General features: G+C 41.9%; 1 protein-coding gene across 2 annotated transcripts in view; it reads left to right on the top strand.

The window, feature by feature from the left end:
- Window positions 1-19483, top strand: part of PATL1 (protein associated with topoisomerase II homolog 1 (yeast)) — a 28890-nt gene extending 9407 nt beyond the window's left edge. The window contains exons 4-19 of one of the 2 annotated variants that reach the window (XM_004682751.1): window positions 76-156; window positions 669-863; window positions 1794-1895; window positions 2340-2429; window positions 2642-2859; window positions 4295-4384; window positions 6927-7107; window positions 7851-7974; window positions 8408-8505; window positions 9573-9632; window positions 10132-10280; window positions 11812-11971; window positions 15489-15644; window positions 17213-17304; window positions 17389-17538; window positions 17852-19483. In XM_004682751.1, the coding sequence (XP_004682808.1) occupies window positions 76-156; window positions 669-863; window positions 1794-1895; window positions 2340-2429; window positions 2642-2859; window positions 4295-4384; window positions 6927-7107; window positions 7851-7974; window positions 8408-8505; window positions 9573-9632; window positions 10132-10280; window positions 11812-11971; window positions 15489-15644; window positions 17213-17304; window positions 17389-17538; window positions 17852-17873 (1968 nt within the window). In that variant the 3' untranslated portion in view covers window positions 17874-19483. The remainder of the gene's footprint in view (window positions 1-75; window positions 157-668; window positions 864-1793; window positions 1896-2339; window positions 2430-2641; window positions 2860-4294; window positions 4385-6926; window positions 7108-7850; window positions 7975-8407; window positions 8506-9572; window positions 9633-10131; window positions 10281-11811; window positions 11972-15488; window positions 15645-17212; window positions 17305-17388; window positions 17539-17851) is intronic. The other variant, XM_012725613.1, reaches the window with a different exon arrangement.
- The last annotated feature ends 1135 nt before the right edge of the window (window positions 19484-20618 follow it).

Here is a 20618-nt window from a genome sequence, read left to right on the forward strand (position 1 = left end):
AAAAAGCAAATTAGTTGCGCAGAGAGCCTGGACTCTGCCAGACTTTGTGTATGTGTTTTCCTTTTTCTTTCCCAGCCCCAACCTGGCAGTCTCAATTCTAGCATCTGGGATGGATCTGAAGTTCTGAGGCGAATCCGAGGACCACTGCTTACTCAGGTAGGAAACGCTTTTTATAAAATTCTAATAGCTGAAAGTGTTGACTCCTGTGGTCATCCTTCCCTTACTGAAATAGTGCATAGGTGTGTGTTATTTGCCAGCACTCTTAACTGAACCTGCTGATTGTCCCCTTCCCAGCTATCACCGTAGTGCTCACTTGACTGTGCTTCATTTTGAAAAAATTGAAAGACGGTCATTGGAACACCGATTTAAGTCATTTCTAGGCAAAACTATAGGATGGAGTTTGCAGTGTCTGGGGGTGGTAGGATGGGCTTCACTGCAGAGGGACAATTAAGAGTAACATGGAGGAGTGATAAAACCGTTCTGTATTTTGAGCGTGGTATAAGTTAAGTTTATTGAACTCAGAACTATGCACTAAAGAGGGTAATTATAGTATTTTTACTACATAAGAAGTAAAAATACAAAGTTTTTAAATTTTCAGGATACTATGTAGAGACTATTAAAACATTTCAAGTTGGCCAATCTCTTTGTTCACTATTTCTGTCAATTAGGAAATGCCTACAGTGTCTGTTTTAGAATATGCCTTGCCTCAGAGGCCCCCCCAGGGCCCAGAAGATGAGCGGGACCTTTCTGAACGTGCACTACCAAGGCGCTCAACCTCACCTATCATTGGGAGTCCTCCAGTTAGAGCTGTCCCCATAGGCACTCCGCCTAAGCAGATGGCTATGCCCAGCTTCAACCAACAGGTACCTCTCATTATCAGGCACTCAGCCCAGGAAATTGGGAATCTGGGCAAAATTTTTTGGAAATGGGTGATGCTGGGAGGAGTGTGGGGGTTTTGGGTAGGCATTAGATTAGCGAGAAAAGTAGCCAATTAGAGGAGAAGTTAGTGCAAACAGAGACACATTCCCTAACGCCCTTTGCTGGTACTACTCCTGTTGCTGCTGCCTTTTCATTGGGGGAGAAAAGGGTAGTCAACCACACTTAGTTATATGTCCTTTTTAAAGTGTTTTGCTGGCTGCCCAGAACATTGGCAGAGAGGTAGCTGAAAGCTGGGGGGAGTGGGAACACACAGCACTGTCCACATCCCTTTTTACCTTTAAGATATCCCTGCTTTCCCTAGAGCCTGTGCAGTCCTGTTCCATAGACTTCCCTCCACCTGAAACCAGCAGCTGAAAAGGAAGGCCAATTGGAAGGTATGGGGGGAGGGTGGTGTTGGTATGGCCTAGTTAGGGTCAACATCTGTGAAATGGTGGAGTCACAATATATCACAAAGAGCTGAGCATGGCGGCCATATCACAGGGGCTTCAGAATAGGACTTAGTTAATCCTCCAGCTTTCTTTTCATTCCTTCTCCCTCACTGCTACCAAAATATATCCTCTTGGAGAGAATTTGCAAGTCAGAATATCTGCTGGTACCTCCCTCAGATAGCATGGAAGGGTGGGGATAACTGGAGAATTAGCTAAATCTTCCTCAGTTAAAAGTGGCACATTTCTTGATACTTGTGAGAGGAAGTGACCAAAGGGTCTGTATGTGAACTCATAGCTGTAGCAATTTGCTTAGAAGTAGGGCTTGGCATCGAGTTCTGTGTCTCTACCAGTACTTGAGGGGAGAGAATATAGATGGAGGAAAAGCTGGCTTCATTTGAGTGTAGTTGTGTATATGTTTCCCGATAGATTCTCTGTCCGAAGCCTGTGCATGTTCGGCCCCCAATGCCGCCGCGTTACCCTGCTCCCTATGGTGAGAGGATGTCTCCAAACCAGCTCTGCAGTGTCCCGGTATGTCCCTTGCAACCTGATGAAAATGTGCACTCTGCTTTCTCACCACCACCTGTATAACCACTATTAGTACATAGGCCTCTGCCAAATATTGGCTTACTTCTGTTAATCCTGTATTTGAATTTCTGGATCTTAACAGTGCCCAGGTCAGAAGTCCTGGTTGATCATGTTCAGTTGTTTCTTATCTCAACTTTTATCTTTAAATATCAACAGTGATTGATTTCTTGGAATTGTAGTCCCTGGTTCAGCTGCTTTCTTTCTGCTGTTACGTGATCAGTGCTTTAGAACCCCAAACATCATTACTCTTCTGCATTTCTTTAGTGAACAGGTTGACTGTGTGAGCTGAAGGTTGTGTACGCACCTTTATTCTCCATTCCTGCCGAGCCCTCTTACTGTGTTGACCTGCTTCTTAGTATAATTCTTTTCTTTCTTTTTTCTCCTTAGAACTCTTCCCTACTGGGTCATCCGTTCCCACCCAGTGTCCCGCCTGTCCTCAGTCCCCTCCAGAGAGCACAGCTTCTTGGAGGAGCACAGGTGAGCCTGTGGTCGGGGTCGCCCACAAAAGAGCTCTCCTGCCTCCCTAGGTCTGCCTTTTTGTTTTCTTGTTTTTGCAGTTAATTATTGCCTCTCCCCTCCCTCTGTCTTTTCAAATAGTTTTATTGCTGGAAACATTATTCACTTTTCTGTGGATAAAAGTAAGTGGACTTGCTGATCAACTAAATCTAAGCTCATGTCCCTCTTTGTAGCTACAGCCTGGACGCATGTCTCCCAGCCAGTTTGCGCGGGTCCCTGGATTTGTTGGTAGCCCACTTGCTGCCATGAATTCCAAGTTGCTGCAAGGGCGCGTTGGGCAGATGCTTCCCCCAGCACCAGGCTTCCGTGCCTTCTTTGGTGCTCCGCCCCCCGCTCCACCACCTCCACAGCAGCACCCCCCTGGCCCAGGACCTCACTTGCAAAACCTAAGGTATACAAACAAATGCCACTGTTTATTCACTGCGGCCAAGTTTCTTGATTGTTGACGTTTAGCTTTATAATTTAGTCGTCTCATGATACGCTTTGAGGTATTGTTGAGTCCTCAAGTTGCCAAGCACAGAAACGCTTGACAGCCTGCAGGGTTTCTTAGGGTCACCTTTCCCTCGCCGTCGCATGCTTCCCGTGTACATTTGCTTGCACTTACTGGTTAATCACCTCTTCCACTCCAGTCAAGTTTCTTGGCATCACTTCATACCCATTTTATGAACATAGCCTTACTTACACCTATGAATAGTGTTAATCACTTGGTAAATGATTAGAATACCCTGATAAGGATAACTATACACTAAGGACAGAGAGATAGGTACTGAGTAATTAGATAATCTCAGTGCTCACCAAGTTGCTTGTATCTGTTGTTCTGGTTATAAAACAAAAGAGATTCAAGTACTTAATTACACATGTTTTATCAGCCAGAGTTTTCCAGAAAAATAGTGGTGGGAGGGGAGGGTGTGTGAAAGTGTGTAAAGAGATTTAAAGTATTGTTCTGGTCGTGGATAATGGCAAGTCCAAAATCCATAGGGCAGGCCAGCAGGTTGGAAATTGAAGTTAACAGTTGAAGTTGCAGTCTTGAGTTTGAAATTTTGGGGGCAGTCTGGAGACTCAGGCAGGACTTCTGTGTTTCTGTCTTGAAGGAGAGTTCTTTTTCTGGGAAACCCTATTTTTGCTCTTAAGCCCTTCAGCTAATAAGGCTCACTCATCTTTTTCCCTGAAATCATTGATGCGACTGTAAATGTTACTTCTACAAAATACCTTCACAGTAACATCTAGACTAGTATTTGACAAACAGTTGGGCACCGTAGCCTCCCCAAGTTGACATATAAAGTTAACCTTCACCCTTTGAAAGCTGGCTGTGTATAGCCAGGACATCCGGAGTGGGGAGGATGAGGACAGGGTGAGAGAGCACAGTGACTGGTGAGGGAACCATAGGAACTTGGGGGGAGGAGGGTGTTATGGTGGTACCACCTGATGAAGGGGAGGTCCTGTACCTTCAAAATACTAACAAGGATGGAACCAGTGGTACTTCCATAAAAATTATAAATATATAAACTTGACCCTCACACATAACTGCATTATTGTCAATGTTGTTTACAGTAACTGAAGTTAAATATATTAAATATTCAGAGACTGCAATTTAATAGCAAAAAGAAAAGCTATATAGCTTTGCTGCTAATTCATTCAGCATTTATGATTGTCCCTTTCGAACTGAGAACTGAATTTTGTGGGAGATATGTAAAATACAGCTATCTTTTCCTTCTCAAAGAAAGAGACTTTAACATCATGGGTTCCATGTGAAGTTACCCTTATTGTTAATTCTCTAAAATTTCAGACCATCAAAACAACAATTAAAAACTTTTCATCTTTAATAGATCTCAGGCTCCCATGTTTAGACCAGACACCACTCACCTACACCCACAGCATCGTCGACTCTTACATCAAAGGCAGCAACAAAACAGAAAGTAAGTATTCATTTCTACTCCTTCATGTTTCATAATTGAATTTTTAATTTTGAAAGTGTGACATAGTGCTGCTAACTTTCTTAGTAAATTTAGTTTTGATTGAACTTACACTACTGGTAAAGTAAGATCATATATATTGTCATTTATTTTTTTGGATACACTAGCTTCAAATGACAAAGTTTTACCAGTTTGTTTCCATGTTACTATACTGTTGATCAGAAATGCAGGTTAGATGTGATTTGTTTAAGTCAGCTTTTTATACTCAGTCCTTACCAAATTTTTTCCCTATTCTTAACTACCTTTTAGACCTTTTCAGCCTGGTAGTAATCTTGAAATAAGTGACTACCCTTACATTTCAGTCTTATGTAAAGTCAACAGTCAGTCTTTATTTTTGCCTATAGGTTACTTAATCCTCATTCACAAATGTGAATTCATATACATGGCCTTAGCTCTCTGATAGATTTTGTGGTTTTAAAGGGAAAAGAATCATAAAATCCCTGCCTTTATTTGGGTTATAGTTTTTAATCATTTATGTATAAAATAAGGACATTAGGCAGGTTTCTTTTTAAAGATTTATTTATTTATGCATACAGGAACTGGGATAGAGACCAGAGGTATGGGGGGGTGGGAGGATTCACCAGAGGCAGAGTAGAGAGCAGAACAGGCAGATTGAAGTACGCTGCAGAGGGGGACCAGTGGGGTTGAACAGGAGAGGTCTGTAGTGCCATGTGGGTCAGCTCCCTGGCTGGGGATAGAACTTGAGCTGCAGTGGCTGGGGATACCTTCATAGTGCTGGGCTTGTTAACCTGTTGCACCACCAGAGAAGGCCACAAACAGGTTTCTCGACCTTTCTATCTTATGGTACTCTATATATTTTTTTTCTTCACTGTCAAAGAAGTTCTAGAATATATCTTACAGGGGGAACAAAAGCAATACAGTCTCTCAAGACATAAGCATCCAGCCCACAAGGGGAAAAAATTAAAAATGCATTTAACTGTATTAAAGTGTGAAACTTATAGTGCCTATAGTTTACAATATTTTGTTGTTCTGCTCTTCAGAATTTGTTAAGAGGGGAGCTCTCCTGTTAGGTGTTCTTACTGCACAAAAATAAAATTAAAAAACATGGGACACAAGGAAACATTGATGGGCACTGGATGTGTCCCTTACCTTGACTATGGTGACAGTATTGCAAGTGCTGCCGAGTTCATGTGTATCGAACTACATACTACATGTGTGCAGTTCTTTGTATATCAGGTATATTTCAATAAAGTTTTAAAATTTTTCATGCACTTTTTTTAAAAGCATTTTGAACTTCTATATAACAAAAGACTTCATACAAACATGCAATTCCAGTAGAGGAAAATGGCAAGACTCGTATAAAGAAAAGATTTTCAAGCTCGCTTATAATTAGAAAAATGCAGATTTGAAATGAGATCATTGTTGTGCGTGGTAATACAGACAGGCAAAACTTGAGGTGTCTTAACACTTGCTCTTGGCAAGAACAGAGTGTACAGGCTTCTGCACGAGAATTTGGCAGGGAATAATAAGGTAGACAGTGTGGTTACACCACCTTCTAGCAGTTCAGCTCTTCAGGATATACCTAGGCACATGTGCTGTATATTACCTTTGTGAATAACCATGAAAGACAAGTTGAACGGCAAGCCAAGAGCACAGTTACATGTACAGTTTATGTGAAGCCTAATTGTGTACAGAAGAATGCTGCACCATATTTAGAGATGGATATACAACTAAATATAAAAAAACATTTCAGGGAGGGGGTATATGCACACGATAGTGGTTTTCTGAGGAGGGAAGAAAGCCTGGAAACTAGAATCCAGAGGGATACAAGAGGGCTTTAAGGTGTAGATGGTTCACTGTTACTTCACTACTTAAAAACCTAGGCAAAAGTGACTGAATAGATTTTTTTTTATTAAATTTAGGCAATAGGTAAATGAATGTTTATTATCATATTACTAGCTTTTCAATGTATTTTGAAGTATTTCATGATTTTCCAGCTAAAATCTTTTGTTTAGACTTGGAGTCAAATAGGCCTCTTTTCACATCTCTTATCTTGCCACTCAGTTTTTTGCTTTGGACAACTAACTTGATCTCTTTTGGCTTCCATTTGTTGTCTTAAATGGAGAAAATAAAGCTACCTACCTTATGGGGCTTTGGTAGGATATATCTAAAAGTCCATTGGTAAAATGGCATAGTATCTGATAAGGCACTTGGGTCTTTGTTTTATTTCCTCAACTGTATGTTGCATAGTTCTATCAAATTCTGTTATGATTCAGTTATTTCCTAATGAACAACTACATACCAGAGACATTTTACAGGAATGGAGTGGGGAATGGAATCAAAAATTGGGAGGGAGGGGGGTGTGCACTGGACAATGGTGATGGCACAAAAATAGACTCAGTTATTTCCTGCTCCCCTTTTAACAAAAGCAATGGGGAACTTTTTTTAAATTGGCCTGTGCATTGTTAAACAGCATAATGAATGCAACCACGTGGAGTGATTGTGGCATATGTTTCTGTTTTAGTCAGCATCGGAATCTCAATGGTGCTGGAGACAGAGGCAGTCACCGAAGCAGTCATCTGGATCACCTCCGAAAGGATCCCTATGCCAATCTCATGTTACAGCGGGAAAAGGATTGGGTCTCTAAAATCCAGATGATGCAGCTACAAAGCACTGATCCCTACTTGGATGATTTTTATTACCAGGTAAATGCTCTGTGCTAGTTTTGAGGATAAAAGTTTAGTCCCTTACACAGAGCTAAATGATTGGAGACATTCACAGAGCTAAATGATTGGAGACATTCAAACATTAATAAAATTCTCTTCAAGTGGGTAAGAATTCTCCATCAAGCAAATTCTCTCTTTTTTAAGCTATTCACTAAAGGGTTTGTATACATGCTTTCTACTTCTTGCATATAAAATCTCGCAGGCCAATGGCCTCAATATCTTTGGTATCAGTAATCCGGTTCTTTCCATGGAGAGTGTTAGCTGTCTAACTTAAAATATTCCATTAATGATTAGTTTTTTGAAGGCTGGTGTTTGATAAGGCAAATTTCTAGCAATCTAATAAGAATTAGATTGATAGGCCCTCCCTGGTGGCGCAGCGGGTTAAAACACTGCACTGAGAATCTAAAGCCACTTCCGCATGAGTTCGATTCCCACCTGCCCTGGGGGAGATCCACATGGCGAGGCAGACCTCTCCTGACCCGCCCACTGCTCCCCTCAGCAGTGTACTTCGTGGATCTGCCTGTTCTGCTCCCCACTCTGTCTCTGGTGAATCCTCTCACCCTCCGCATCTCTGGCTTGTACCCCAGTTCTGTATGAATAAATAAATCTTTAAAAAAAAAAAATTGGATTGGTAAATGTATAGGATTCAGTTGTATGACAGCCATTAGTATAAATTGTTTAATGATAAAGAGCATACTTATTCTTTGCTTATATTGTGATAGAATTACTTTGAAAAACTGGAGAAATTGTCAGCTGCTGAAGAAGTACAAGGTGATGGCCCTAAAAAGGAACGCACCAAGCTCATTACACCTCAGGTGGCCAAACTAGAGCATACCTATAAGCCAGGTAATGTCCCGGGGCCATAGTAAGGAAGTTTGATAAAGCTGTTGATATGGTAGTAGCTATAGATTATTGGGTAGCAGTGTTTGTAAACCAATTAGAAAGTACAATTGTCCTCAGTGAATGCAGAGATCAGTCTTTAATCAAGCCTAGAGTGAACAGTATAACAGGCTTTTGGATCCCTTCTACTTAAGATCCCACAACCGTTTTTTAAAACCTGTTATAATATCTGCTAACCTATATACTTCAGGTTTTTGTTTATTACTACAACCAAAAATAAAAATCAAAGGTTAGTTTTGATATGAGATTATTTTAGATAACACATAGACTTATGTAGTAAATTTTTAGCTTATGAATAGAAAAATAGAGACTATAAAGATCTTTGAAATGTCTGCCAGCATTATGATTTTTATTTGTTGGAAATTTTTTGTCCTTGCAGTGCAGTTTGAGGGCTCCTTGGGAAAACTTACTGTCTCTAGTGTGAATAATCCCCGAAAAATGATTGATGCTGTTGTGACATCTCGAAGTGAAGATGATGTAAGTCCCAGCAGAATTGTATATGTAAGAAAATCTGGTAGGTGCCACTACTTTTGAGGGTGCTATGAGTAGCATCAGACAGTGTTGCTTGTAGTCTGCCTTGGACTCCTGCCTGGCCTGCCATGGCATTCTGGTTTTCACAGGAGTGCTGAGATATTAATAACTTCACTCTGGAGCAGCCAGGCACGACTTAAGGTGACAGGGCTTTGGGGTAGCTGTAGCTGCAAACAACATCAGTTATTTTATTCTTGTTTTAAAAATTACCATTTTTTTTATCTACCCAAAAGACACAAAACACTGATTCAAAAAGATACCTGCACCCCCATGTTTATTGCTGCTTTGTTTATTGCTGCTTTATTTACAATTGGAAAAACATGGAAGCAGCCCAAATGTCCAAAAGTAGATGACTGGATTAAAAAGATGTGGTGCATATACACAAAGGAATATTACTCAGCAACCAAAAAAGAGAAACACATGTCTTTTGCAGCAACTTGGATGGAGCTGGAAAAGATCGTGCTTAGTGAGATAAGCCAGAAAGAAAAAGAAAAGTACCGGATGGTTTCGCTCATAGCAGGAGTATAATGGACCAGGCGAGAAAATAATAAGAATAATGAACCGCCATGTATCAGAGACATTTTGTAGGGGTGGAGTGGGGAATGGGATCAAAAATGGGGGTGGGAGGGAGGGAAGTGCACGGGATTATGGTGATGGCACACGGGTGACTTGGTGATGGGAAACCCATGGGGATTACAATTGAGATGGAAAAAAAATGTACAAAATGATGTAAAAATAAACTATTATATTATTTTTTTAAATTACCATTTTCTCTGTTTAAAGGTTTCCTATGATATCTTTATTTTCTGTGTTCTACGATTATCTTTTGCCTATCTGTGAATTCAGTTTAATCATTGTGTGTGGGTTGATTCAGTCAACTCTATAGCCACATTAGTGTTTATTAACTTTCAGAGACTCAGGATTCTCTTTTCAAAGTATTGTCACAAGTGGAAATACATGTGCATATTTTATTTATTCAACAGTTCACATTGAACTGTCTTATCTGTTTTTAGGAGACAAAAGAAAAACAGGTTCGCGACAAGAGACGAAAAACCCTTGTCATCATTGAAAAAGTAAGTTTAGGTTTGTTGCTATAGTTAGTTTCAAATAAGACTCACTGGCTTTGTCTAGGCATGTTCAGTTAGCATCTCGCCTTCTAAGAAATGAAAATACCTTGTTATGCCTAATAGTTAATCATTCAGTTCACCTGTGTTTCTGTGTTTATGCTTGCTAGCACATTCAACCTTGAGTATGTTTTTTTCTTTTTTTTTTACTAAAGTGGAAAATAGAAGCATTTTACTTGGTATTCTCACACAATACTCACGTGCTATGGATACCAGTCTTCCCGTGGAAATGAAGATCCTTAATGGATTTTTCTCTGTATTACTGTCATCTTTCTCCCTGGTGCCATGTACTGTGCTGTGTTATGTGGTGCATTAAGGCGCTGGTGAAATGTCCATAACACCTGAATACCGTGTGCCAGGCCATCGAGCGTGGGCACAAGAAGCAGAGTCTGGGACCACTGTATGACCCTGACCTCACACGCTGCGGCCTGCTTTCTGTCTCCCTCAGACCTATAGTTTACTCCTTGACGTGGAGGATTATGAAAGGCGTTATGTCCTAAGTCTAGAAGAAGAGCGACCTGCCTTGATGGATGAAAGAAAGCACAAAATCTGTAGCATGTATGACAACTTAAGGGGAAAATTGCCTGGACAAGAGAGGTAATAATTGTGCACTTTGAGAAAAACATGAGACTAACTAGATGAATTCCTTTACGAAACCAAGCTTTGTACATGCTCTCCTGTTCGGCTACCCTTCCTTACCACCTTTGTAATCTGAGTCTGTTCTTTTAGCCTAACTCAAATCACACTTCTTCTAAAACATTTCCCATAATCCCTCTCAGCCAAGGGGGAGAAATTCTCTATCCTGAATTCATTTATTCAACAAGTACTTAGTATCTGTGAGGGACTGTGCTCAATGCTGATGATACAGTGGACAACATTATTTGGCTTCAGTTTGTATTTGGCTTAATGCTTGCGAGCATGTTCAGCCTTGTCACTCTGTATATTTTTCTTCTTAGTAAGATGGGAAGTATAAATGTGCGCTTCTTTGGGATTTCTTGGTATACTCTCAGCCTGTGAAAACCAGTCTTCCAGTGGAGACTAAGCTCCTTGATGTATTGCTTTCTGTGAATCATGAGTGTCTCTCTCCCACTTAGGGTCTAAAGCAGAAACTTGTTGATGGCAAATGCTCTATAAATCTCAAACACTCATTTAATGAATGCAGAAGAGCTGTGTCTCATAACAGGTCCCAATTTACCACTCAAGAAACTGATAATTCTGCACCAGGACATAGACAAAACAACATAGATAAACACCTTCTTTTCAAAACACCTTTTCTGCAGTTGGGCTAGTAGGAACTGGTTGGATAAAAAGTGAATTTATCAACTGCAATAGTATGCAGCCATAAATTGAAGTGTATTTGTTACACTTGGGAAGGTGTTAAGAAGTTGTTGAGTAGAAACCCATATTAATTCTGTTGCTCCCCTCTACCCTTTTTATGAAGGGAAAAAAAGGTACACAAACACAGCAGAAGACTCTGCAAAAGGGGAAGGGAGCATCTATAAGTTGGCTCAGGTTTTTTTAAGTGTCTTTTTTGCTTTTCTTTTTTTTTTTTTTTTTTGCTTTTCTTTTTATTTGTACAATATTAACCATGTTATTTGTGTAATTAATTAACAAAAGAAACTAATGCATGTAGTTGGGCCCTGGACTGTGTGATTTAAATGATTGTTTGGGCAAATGTATGATAAATGTTTATGATTTGGTCAGTTAAGTATATCTTACTTTTTTTTTTTAAGATTTATTTATTTATACAGAACTGGGGTACAGGCCAGAGATGTGGAGGGTGAGAGGATTCACCAGGAACAGAGTGGGGAGCAGAACAGGCAGATCGACGAAGTACACTACTGAGGGGAGCAGTGGGTGGGTCAGGAGAGGTCTGCCACGCCATGTGGATCTCCCCTGGGGCAGGCGGGATCGAACTCATGCGGAAGTGGCTTAAGTTTCTTAGTGCTGTGCTTGAACCCGCTGCACTACCAGGGAGGGCCCCCAAGTATATCTTACTTTTTATAGTACATTATATGTGTAGAATGAAAATGAATGTGGGGTATTCATTGTAGTGTGGAAGAAGGGAGAAAAAGAAATATTCTCCACATAGCTCTTGTTGATTTATGTTAGTGTGTTTTCCCCACAGGCCAAGCGATGACCACTTTGTGCAGATCATGTGTATCCGGAAGGGGAAGAGAATGGTGGCCCGTATTCTCCCCTTCCTCTCCACAGAGCAAGCAGCAGATGTTCTCATGACAACAGCCAGGAACCTCCCTTTCCTTATCAAGAAGGATGCACAAGATGAGGTGATCCAACATGTGGGACATCTTTCCTTGGGGCCTTCATAATTGAGAAGATTTCTAGAATTCAGACTTGCTTTCCTCTCCGCTTTCTCTTTGTGCTGATATGTATAACCTTTGGCAGTACGATTTGATCACTTAAAAACACAACTTTTCCAGGCTTCTGTTTTTAATCCCATCTTTGGTCCAACAGACCACGTTAATAATTCCAGTTACTTGAGATAGTTGTGAAGCTGTGGTCTTATCAGAATTACTTAAAAGTAAATTGTTTGGCCCTGTCCCAAGTAGGCTGAATCAGAATTTACAGAAGAAAGCAGGGTTTCTGTATAAAATGTCCCCAGCTGAATCTGTTGCTGACTAAAAGTTTGCAAACTTCTGGTTTTAGTTACTGTGCCTGACAGAAAATATCACCTAGACTGTTCTCACTGGGCTTACCATCTACCTACAGGCTAATTTGAATGGTGTGTAGAGGAATCTGGTCAGTGCTTTTAAGTAACTTTTACTGGAATTGGAAACATGGTTATCAGGTTTACAAGTTAACTCTTGGTTTGGTTGCTCTCTGCTTTTATGCCTGACATAATATTTGAAAGATGAGCAAAATTTAGACTAATCTTGGTAAGGATGGCACACAGAGTACCAGTATTACTAAGTGTAAGATTCAGTCTGTCTGTAGGTTCACTAGTTGACTCCTAGTTGAGTTATGGCCATCTAGTAACGCTCCCCAGAAAATACATGATACTAAAATAAATGATACTAAAAGGCCTTCCAAGTAGTATGGTATCATTCAGTCTGAAACAAAAGTTGAACAATTCTTCCTTGAACTTTTAGAATCTGGAGAAGAAATGAATATAAAGTTTAGGTCTCCAGGAACTATGAAGCAGGATAAAACAAGCTTATTTTATAAAGATTTCAAAGAATGAAAATGGATTGGAGGAAAGTAAGGATTTGAGGTTTATTCTAGAAAGTAGACAAGACTAAGCAGTAAGAGCTACCTTTCAGTCTATGAATTGTAGGCAGTGAGGTGGAACTCAGTCTCAGAAAAACTGTTCCATGGGAAGCAGTTGGGGAGCATTTCGTTCACTCAACAAATACTATACACTTCTGTGTGGCAGGCAGTCTTACAACTGTAGCGCCTAGTTTTAGTTGCTAGGAGCTGGGTAATCAAAAATGGTTGCCTTCATGGAGCTTACCTGCTGGCAAGGAAAAATTGATCAAATATATTTGATAAGTGCTTTTTTGCAGCAACATGGATGGAGCTGGAAGGGATCATGCTTAGTGAAATAAGCCAGAAAGAAAAAGAAAAATACCGGATGACTTCACTCATAGCAGCAGTATAAATGACCAGGGGTGAAAAAATGAACAACTCTATACCAGAAACATTTTACGGGGGTGGAGTGGGGAATGGGATCAAAAATGGAGGTGAGGGGGAGTGAACGGGACTATGGTGGCGGCACACGGGTGATTTGCTGATGGGAACCCCACAGGGATTGCAGCTGAGATGGAAAAAGGCACAAAATGATGTAGAAATAAACTACTATAACCAAATATATAATATATATTTGATGAAGGGTAATTGGCCACATCTGTAAATACTATTCCCTTGAAGTAATAGCTGGTTCCAGATCTGAAGCTTAACACGCACAGGGTAGTCCTTATACCAGAAAGCAAAGAAGGGGAAGAGCACTAGGTCTATATAGGTCAGCCAGGGGCTCCTTACTGATCACAGATGGCACATTTGGCACCAAGAAGAAAAAGCAGCAGATTAAATATGAGTTTATAATGACACTAAATACATTAATCACCTTCAGAAATTTCTAAGCAATCAGCTTATTAAATGGTAAATAAAGGAGAAGAATCAAGCATTTATCCTACTATGTCACTATTTATCCTATTATTACATTACTGTTACAGGCATTTATCTTACTATTACACGTGGTAACCAGAGAGTTGACAGAAAATTCTTTATCAAAGAATTTCAGCTATTAAGTGCAAAAAAGTAATAAAGTTAGAAAATTGTCATTTTACATTTCCTAAGAAGAAAAAAAAACTAGACAGAATTATTGGTGGTGAAAGCATTAGGTACTATGTGGATGGGAACTTGAGCTTCACAGTGGCTGCCACAGGCTGCCAGCATCCGCACACTGGCACCTGCCTGCGTGGGTGGAGCGGCCAGACACTGGGTGCTGTGCGTGCACAGAAGAGGACACAGTGCTGTCCTGCAGCGCCTGGATGCAGCCCGGCCCGCTGGCGGGCTGGGAGCCAAGCAAGCCGAAGTGCCAATTATCAGTCTTTATGTGCGGGCAGGGGGATGGCATAAGAGTGGAACCTGTTAAGTTCATGCCAGCTTCAGACTATGGGACAAATGACGCAGTTTCTGATGGATAACTGTCATGTGAATGGGCAGAAACAAAGGACCTGTTTGTGAAATTTTAAAGCCTCACCAACTAAATGTAGTATTTGCATCTATTTTGAATCAGAATAAATTAGCTGCTCTAAGGCATTTTTGAGACAATTGGAAACATTTGAATTTGCTATAGCTACTAAGTAATATTAAGGAATTGTTAACTAGGTACCATGATAGGGATTTTGTTGGATATACAAAGAGGTATTTATGGATGAAGTGTCACATAAAAGGAGCATGGATTTAGTAAAAGCAAAGTGGTCATTTAATTGTTCAGTGATAGATATACGATCATCGTTACATGGTGCTTTTGTGGATGTTTAAAAATGCTTTCATTTTTTAAAGCTTTGTTTAGCCGATAACAAAAAGTAGTCCACTTGCCAGCCGTCCCGAGTGCTTAGAAGCATTCTTGAAGACATTTCTTCTGACCAAGTTCTATTGGTAGCCCTGTAGTTTAACTTCTTAGTCATGGTGAAACGGAATGAATGACGAGCAGGTTGAAATTCAGTGACTTTGGAGCCTGTTTATAACTGCTGGCTCTGTAACTGACAACTGAGTTTCTGGTCGCTGAGCTTCTCTACTAATTTATAAAAATAGAGTTATTTTTCCATTCCCTCATTAAGCTTATGTAAAGGTTAAACAAAGTAGAGTTAGGTCTGAAAATACTTAATCATTCTGTTGCACTCTATCTTAGAATGTTTCTCATAATATTTTGCAGTTGCCAGATCACTGAGAGCTTCCATGCTTTCCCTTAGATCCCTGAGAATCTGTGTCCTGGTTACCATTAGTTTTTAGTCCATGGTGTCTGGCACATTATAGGCCTTTAAATATTTGTAGAATGAATTAGAATACTGATGTATTGTCATGAGCTTTGCCATGAACCCGAGAAGTGATTCACAACTGTGGTTCACACAAGTCGTGGCATTTCCTGTGTGAGTTGAGAAGTTCTCAGTAATGCCTTAGAATCTATCCCTAAGACACAGCAGTGCGTGCTACACTTGTCTTGCCATTGTTAGATCTGCCCGGGGACGCTGAGCTTATGTCTGAACAGCCGCCCGTGGCCCCATCAGGGTGACTGAGGTGCAGCTCCCAGGACCTGATGTTCTCACTCATGTTTTGTAGGTGCTGCCATGCTTACTGAGCCCCTTCTCTCTCCTCCTCTATCATCTTCCATCAGTGACTGTCACCAGCCTTCTGCAACAGCTAATGAACCTACCTCAGAGTGCAGCTGCACCAGCACCCTCCAATCCTCACCTCACTGCTGTGCTCCAGAACAAGGTGATCTTGCCATTTTAAATCCCTGAACTATGGGGGCTTCTAAATTTGCCTTGTGAAGTAATGACAATTGTGGGAGTGGGAACTTTAGAGAAAAGGGCTTCTTTCAGGTGAAAGTCAAAAAATTCTCTAGTAACAGACTCAAAATAACAGTGTGGGGGTAGAGTACACCCGGCGTAGTGGCTCACAGAGCCAGGCTCCTTTGGTTTGCCTGCTCTGCTGTCCTTAGCAGTGACCCAAGGTTCAAGGCTTCATTTTGCATCAGGAAGAGGGGTACATGCCAGAGGCCAAAAGGGGTAGATTCGCTGTTCACCGCCAGTAACTTCTCTTTAATCTTAGTGGCCACCATTTCCTCACAGGCAGTTCTAACTGCAGGGAACATTCAGTTCACACCATTTTCACCACAGTCAGAGTTCTGATAAGGGAAGGAGATATTAAGTTGTAATTAGCAGTCTCTGTCATGGGCTATAAGTGGTAGGACATCTCGTTTCATGATCACGAGATTAAAGATTCGGAGACCCAGAGAGAACACCTGGTAGAGAAGAAAAGCCGACGGTTTCAGGGCAGGTTTCTTTAACTTGCCTGCCACTTTCTAGCTTTGGGACCCTGAGCCTATTATGTCCCTTTGCTGAGCGCCGTTTCCAGGTCTGTTCGTTGGAGGTGATGGCGTCCGTGCCAGTTGTCCTGCCCTCACGTGGGAGAGCAGAGTACTGCTCAGTCCACAGCAGCACAAATGTCATTTTGCCCAACATCATCCCATTATAATGTTGAAGGGAAACCACTGTAAGCCACAGCACCCCGCCTCCCGCTTTGTCTGTGGAGCTGTGACTCGTGGGCCTCACCTGCAGCTCCACGGCCCTTCCGTGTTCTCATCCTGCGCCCGCGACTGCGTTCGCGGCTTTATTCCCTGCTGAAAGGAGCACGTGTCCTAGCCAGGCCTTGCGGAGCCCTGTTTCTATAAAGTGTGTTTCTGCCTTGTAGTGGTCCCAAGTGAACATACCTGTGAAGCTTTATTTTTTGGATTTCTGGTAACATCCTGTCCAAGGCTTTGTTTTTAAATAAATAAGTCCTTCTTTTAAGGAATTTTTGTTTCACACCCTGATCATTTCAGTTACCTCTCTTTGTACATTTCCCCACCGGTCTTGACACCTTATTTCAAAATATCTGACTCTATTTAATGTTTTTGCTTATTTTTTCCATGAGCTTTCCTCCCTGTGTCTAAGTTTGCTTCATTTGGCTTTCTTTTTTAAATCTATTTCTGTTCTAGAATAAAAGAAAAGCTAAATCCCCCACATTATCCATAGCTGGGACAAAGCACCTTTTCGTCCCAGGTGGGTGGAGAGCAAGGACGCCGGGCACTGGGGCTTTGTTTCCGTTGACAGCGTTGGTCACTGCTGGGCGGGAAGTGAAAGCAGGAGAAAGGCGTCGTCTTCCAGCTCATGGCCGGCTGGCCTTTGCCCAGTTGCACAACAGAATACAGCACTGGGGTCGTTTTGATTTAGTGGGGTCCCCTCATCAGTGGTAGAGGGAGCTTAGATACGGTGCTAAGTGTCTCCCCATCTCTCCTGTAGTTCGGCCTGTCGCTGCTCCTCGTCGTCCTGAGCCGTGGGGAAGACCTGCAGAGTTCAGATCCCGCTGCAGAATCCACACAGGACAACCAGTGGTCAGTCTGGGCTACTGCTTTTAGTTTCTTTCAAGTGATCTTCATTCTTTTGGTGACATTGGTCGTATCGGTTTTCCCTGTCAGGACGGAGGTGATGTTCATGGCAACCCGAGAACTTCTGCGGATTCCCCAAGCAGCCCTGGCCAAGCCAGTCTCCATCCCCACAAACCTAGTGTCTCTCTTTTCTCGCTATGTTGACCGGCAGAAGCTGAACTTGCTGGAGACAAAACTGCAGTAAGTTTGAACAGCGAGTTGCACACTACAGTTCGTACTTTCGAGGTTGGGGGGCTGGGGTGTGGGGATGCTAAAAACTGAATGGGTGGGTAGAAGAAATAAAGACTTCTATCAAATATTTCAGTATCTGTTTGGTATAAAACATTGTGCTAGATGCAGCCATGCCCTCTGGTTGTCTAAATGCTAAGGCAAAGTGATAGCTTAGGTCTTTTAATAAGACAATTCATACAGAGATCGCGTTTTAATGCCAAACATTACCTTCTGTTTTAGTTTATTTCTACAGATAACTTTGCTGTCTGTCTTTTACCCACAGGCTAGTTCAGGGGATACGGTAAACAGTCTCCAGACGTGTCCTGTACCTCCTTTTGGCTGTCACCTGCACTGCTGCCATCACCAATGGAGTGTTTGTAGTGAGGGAGGGAAGGTAGCGTATTCCCCAAAGCATCTTGTGGGACCGATCCTGTTCACAGGGGCTGTCTCTAAATGCCAGGTATTCCCCTACTGCTCTGTGAAATCTGGCTGGGTGATACTTGTGCTGGTTTCTTCTTACCTTCTGTGTTACAATTCTGCATGCCCTACTTTTACTCAGTTCTCCTCAATTTTGCATTTTCTTTGCCCTAGAGACATATAATCTCTCCCTGTATCCTCCCACTGCTACTCCAGTTCAGAGTAGATTGTAGCCTGCCAGAGGAGTCCTCCCCTCATTCCACTGAAGTCTTATTGCCCCATATTAACATGATTATAGGAGAGGCAATTAAGTAGGAACCAACATATATATGCACAGGACACCGCCATACACAAATTTATGTGGTCTCCCGTAGGACCTTAAGGAACAAATTTTAGATTGAAAAATACTTAGTTGACACATCCCCCCTCTAGACACAAACCAATCTAATATTTTTAATCTGTTTCTAGTCCATCTTGTAATTAATTTGGTGGGCTCTACTTGTTTTAAAATAAATACAGGGTATGCAGCATTTTTTAATAAAATCAGAGCTCTTAATTGGCTGATGCCCAGCACTAGGCTGAGAAGGCCTTTACTTCCCCACTTACATTTCCTTCGTTCCGTGCCCCCAGTGGAGACAGCACATGGTCACGGCGCACCAGTCTGCCCCTCGAGTGCATGCCAGATTGCCCAAGGCGATCCTGACTTACGGCCTGCTTCCACAGTGTAGCGTTCCCACACTCACTGTCTTCCTGAACTACTTCAGCAAGCCATGCTTTCACTTACCTTTTCCCTGATTTTATTTGGTGTCATGGGTGTTAGAAACCCCCACTTAGAACCACGGGCGCTCAGTGTGGTGTGCTTTGTTCTTCAGTCTCCTCCACACCGTGGACAGAGCTGCTGTCCTTGCTACTTCGTCTCTCCCCAGTCCCATTCCCAGGCAGCCAGGGGCCTGGGTTTGAATCCCAGCAGGGGCAGCCCGCCCTGACCCTTCTCCCTTAGCTCTCTTTCATTTAGCAATCAACCAAGATCGGGGTTTTGATCCCTAGCGATTATAACCCTCAAGCCAATTAAATCTGAATTAATTTTACTTGACTGTCCTGATAGACTTTTTGCTGTTCCCACTTTTTCAAATGTAGTCGGGGGACAAGTCATGATACTTAAAGAGAATAAACATTTTGCACATACCCATGTCGTACAACAGTAAATCCTCCGTTATCACCAGCTATCCCAGTTCTTCATTTCTTCCCTTTCTGTAACCCCAGGCTCCACAGCTGTTCCCCAGTGGCATCACCCCACTTCCCTCTGTCGCTACCTGACTCCCCTCCCCACCATGCGCCTCCCCGCCTTCCCGTCACAACTGATCAAGTGAATACTTGATTATTATTTCCTCCTTTCTGTGCTTTATCTTTTTTGTTTGGTTCTAATTAATAAAAATTAAAGTTTCTAAATTTACATTTTTATAGGGTATTGTAAATAAAAACAAATTGTATACTTGAAAAAAGCGTGCCTACGTTTCTGTTTTCTTGTTACCTTCTGAATGTGATCATTTGTGTTCTTAGCATATTTAGGTAGACTGGCAAAATTTTTGATGTGGGCCTGGTGTGAGGGTACTATAATTTTTACCCTTTATGTCATAAGGGGTGGAGGATTGTGGGTACTCTGCTGGTAACATTCATTTGAAGAGGTATGAATAAAAAACTTAAAAGAATGCTAGTGAGGGTTGGGGCCACCTCTCACGCTAAGAACTAAGAATACTACCACTCTTTTCTAGTAAAATCATTTCTGTCAGGGCCAGAGGGTCTCATCTAGATGTCCTTGACTTCAGAATCTGTACAGTGGACTGTATAGCAGTTGAATATGGTAGGAACCTGAAAAGGTCACATGAAAGCAGGGCAGGGGTCCCAAGAGATGTGATGAGGTAGCCCATCACTGGACACATAAGGTGGGAGCAGCTGAGAGGTCAAAGAGCCACTTTGGTAAGTCCTTGCTGTTTGACTCACTAAGCTGGCGTGGTCACATTATTTCCGAGTTGAGGGTTGTATCAAGGTGGATCCCAGCTCCATCTCTAGAAAAATCTGTTCAAGTCAGTTTTGACCTAAGTTTTGTCTTTTACCAAAGTTGCCCAATCAGTCATTAAGGCCAAGACATGGCGGACACAGAGTTGGCTGCCACCCTGTGAGAAGTGGGGAGGTTGAAGGCATCTTTACAGCTCTACCCAAGTACATTTCAAACTCTTGGTATTGAATATGCAGTTTTGGGAATTGAGTCTTGCTGAAGAATCAGCATCTTACAGTCACCTCATACGCTTGTTTTGATCTTTTCCTGTCTTGCAGGAGAGGCACACTTCTACGTAGATTGCAGGTCTCATAACAAGCCTCTGCTCTGCTTTTCATTTTGCAAATGTTGCACTTGAGGTTGTTCCAAGGAGCTCGTCATTCACACAGTGTTATTCTCCAAGCTTCCTACTTTCGCCAGATTCATCTCCAAGTTCTAGATGAGAGCGAGGTATCAGTGGGTGTGTGCTGACCAGTTGTGAAAACAGTATCTTTGAAATTGCTTAAACTACCACCAATAGAGCCAGAGAGAAACCTGCCTATAACTCCCCATGGGGCAGTATCTTCACTTGGACCCC

Source organism: Condylura cristata, unplaced genomic scaffold (assembly GCF_000260355.1).
Source record: "Condylura cristata isolate star-nosed mole 26May11 unplaced genomic scaffold, ConCri1.0 scaffold00015, whole genome shotgun sequence".
Classification (NCBI taxonomy): Eukaryota; Metazoa; Chordata; class Mammalia; order Eulipotyphla; family Talpidae; genus Condylura; species Condylura cristata.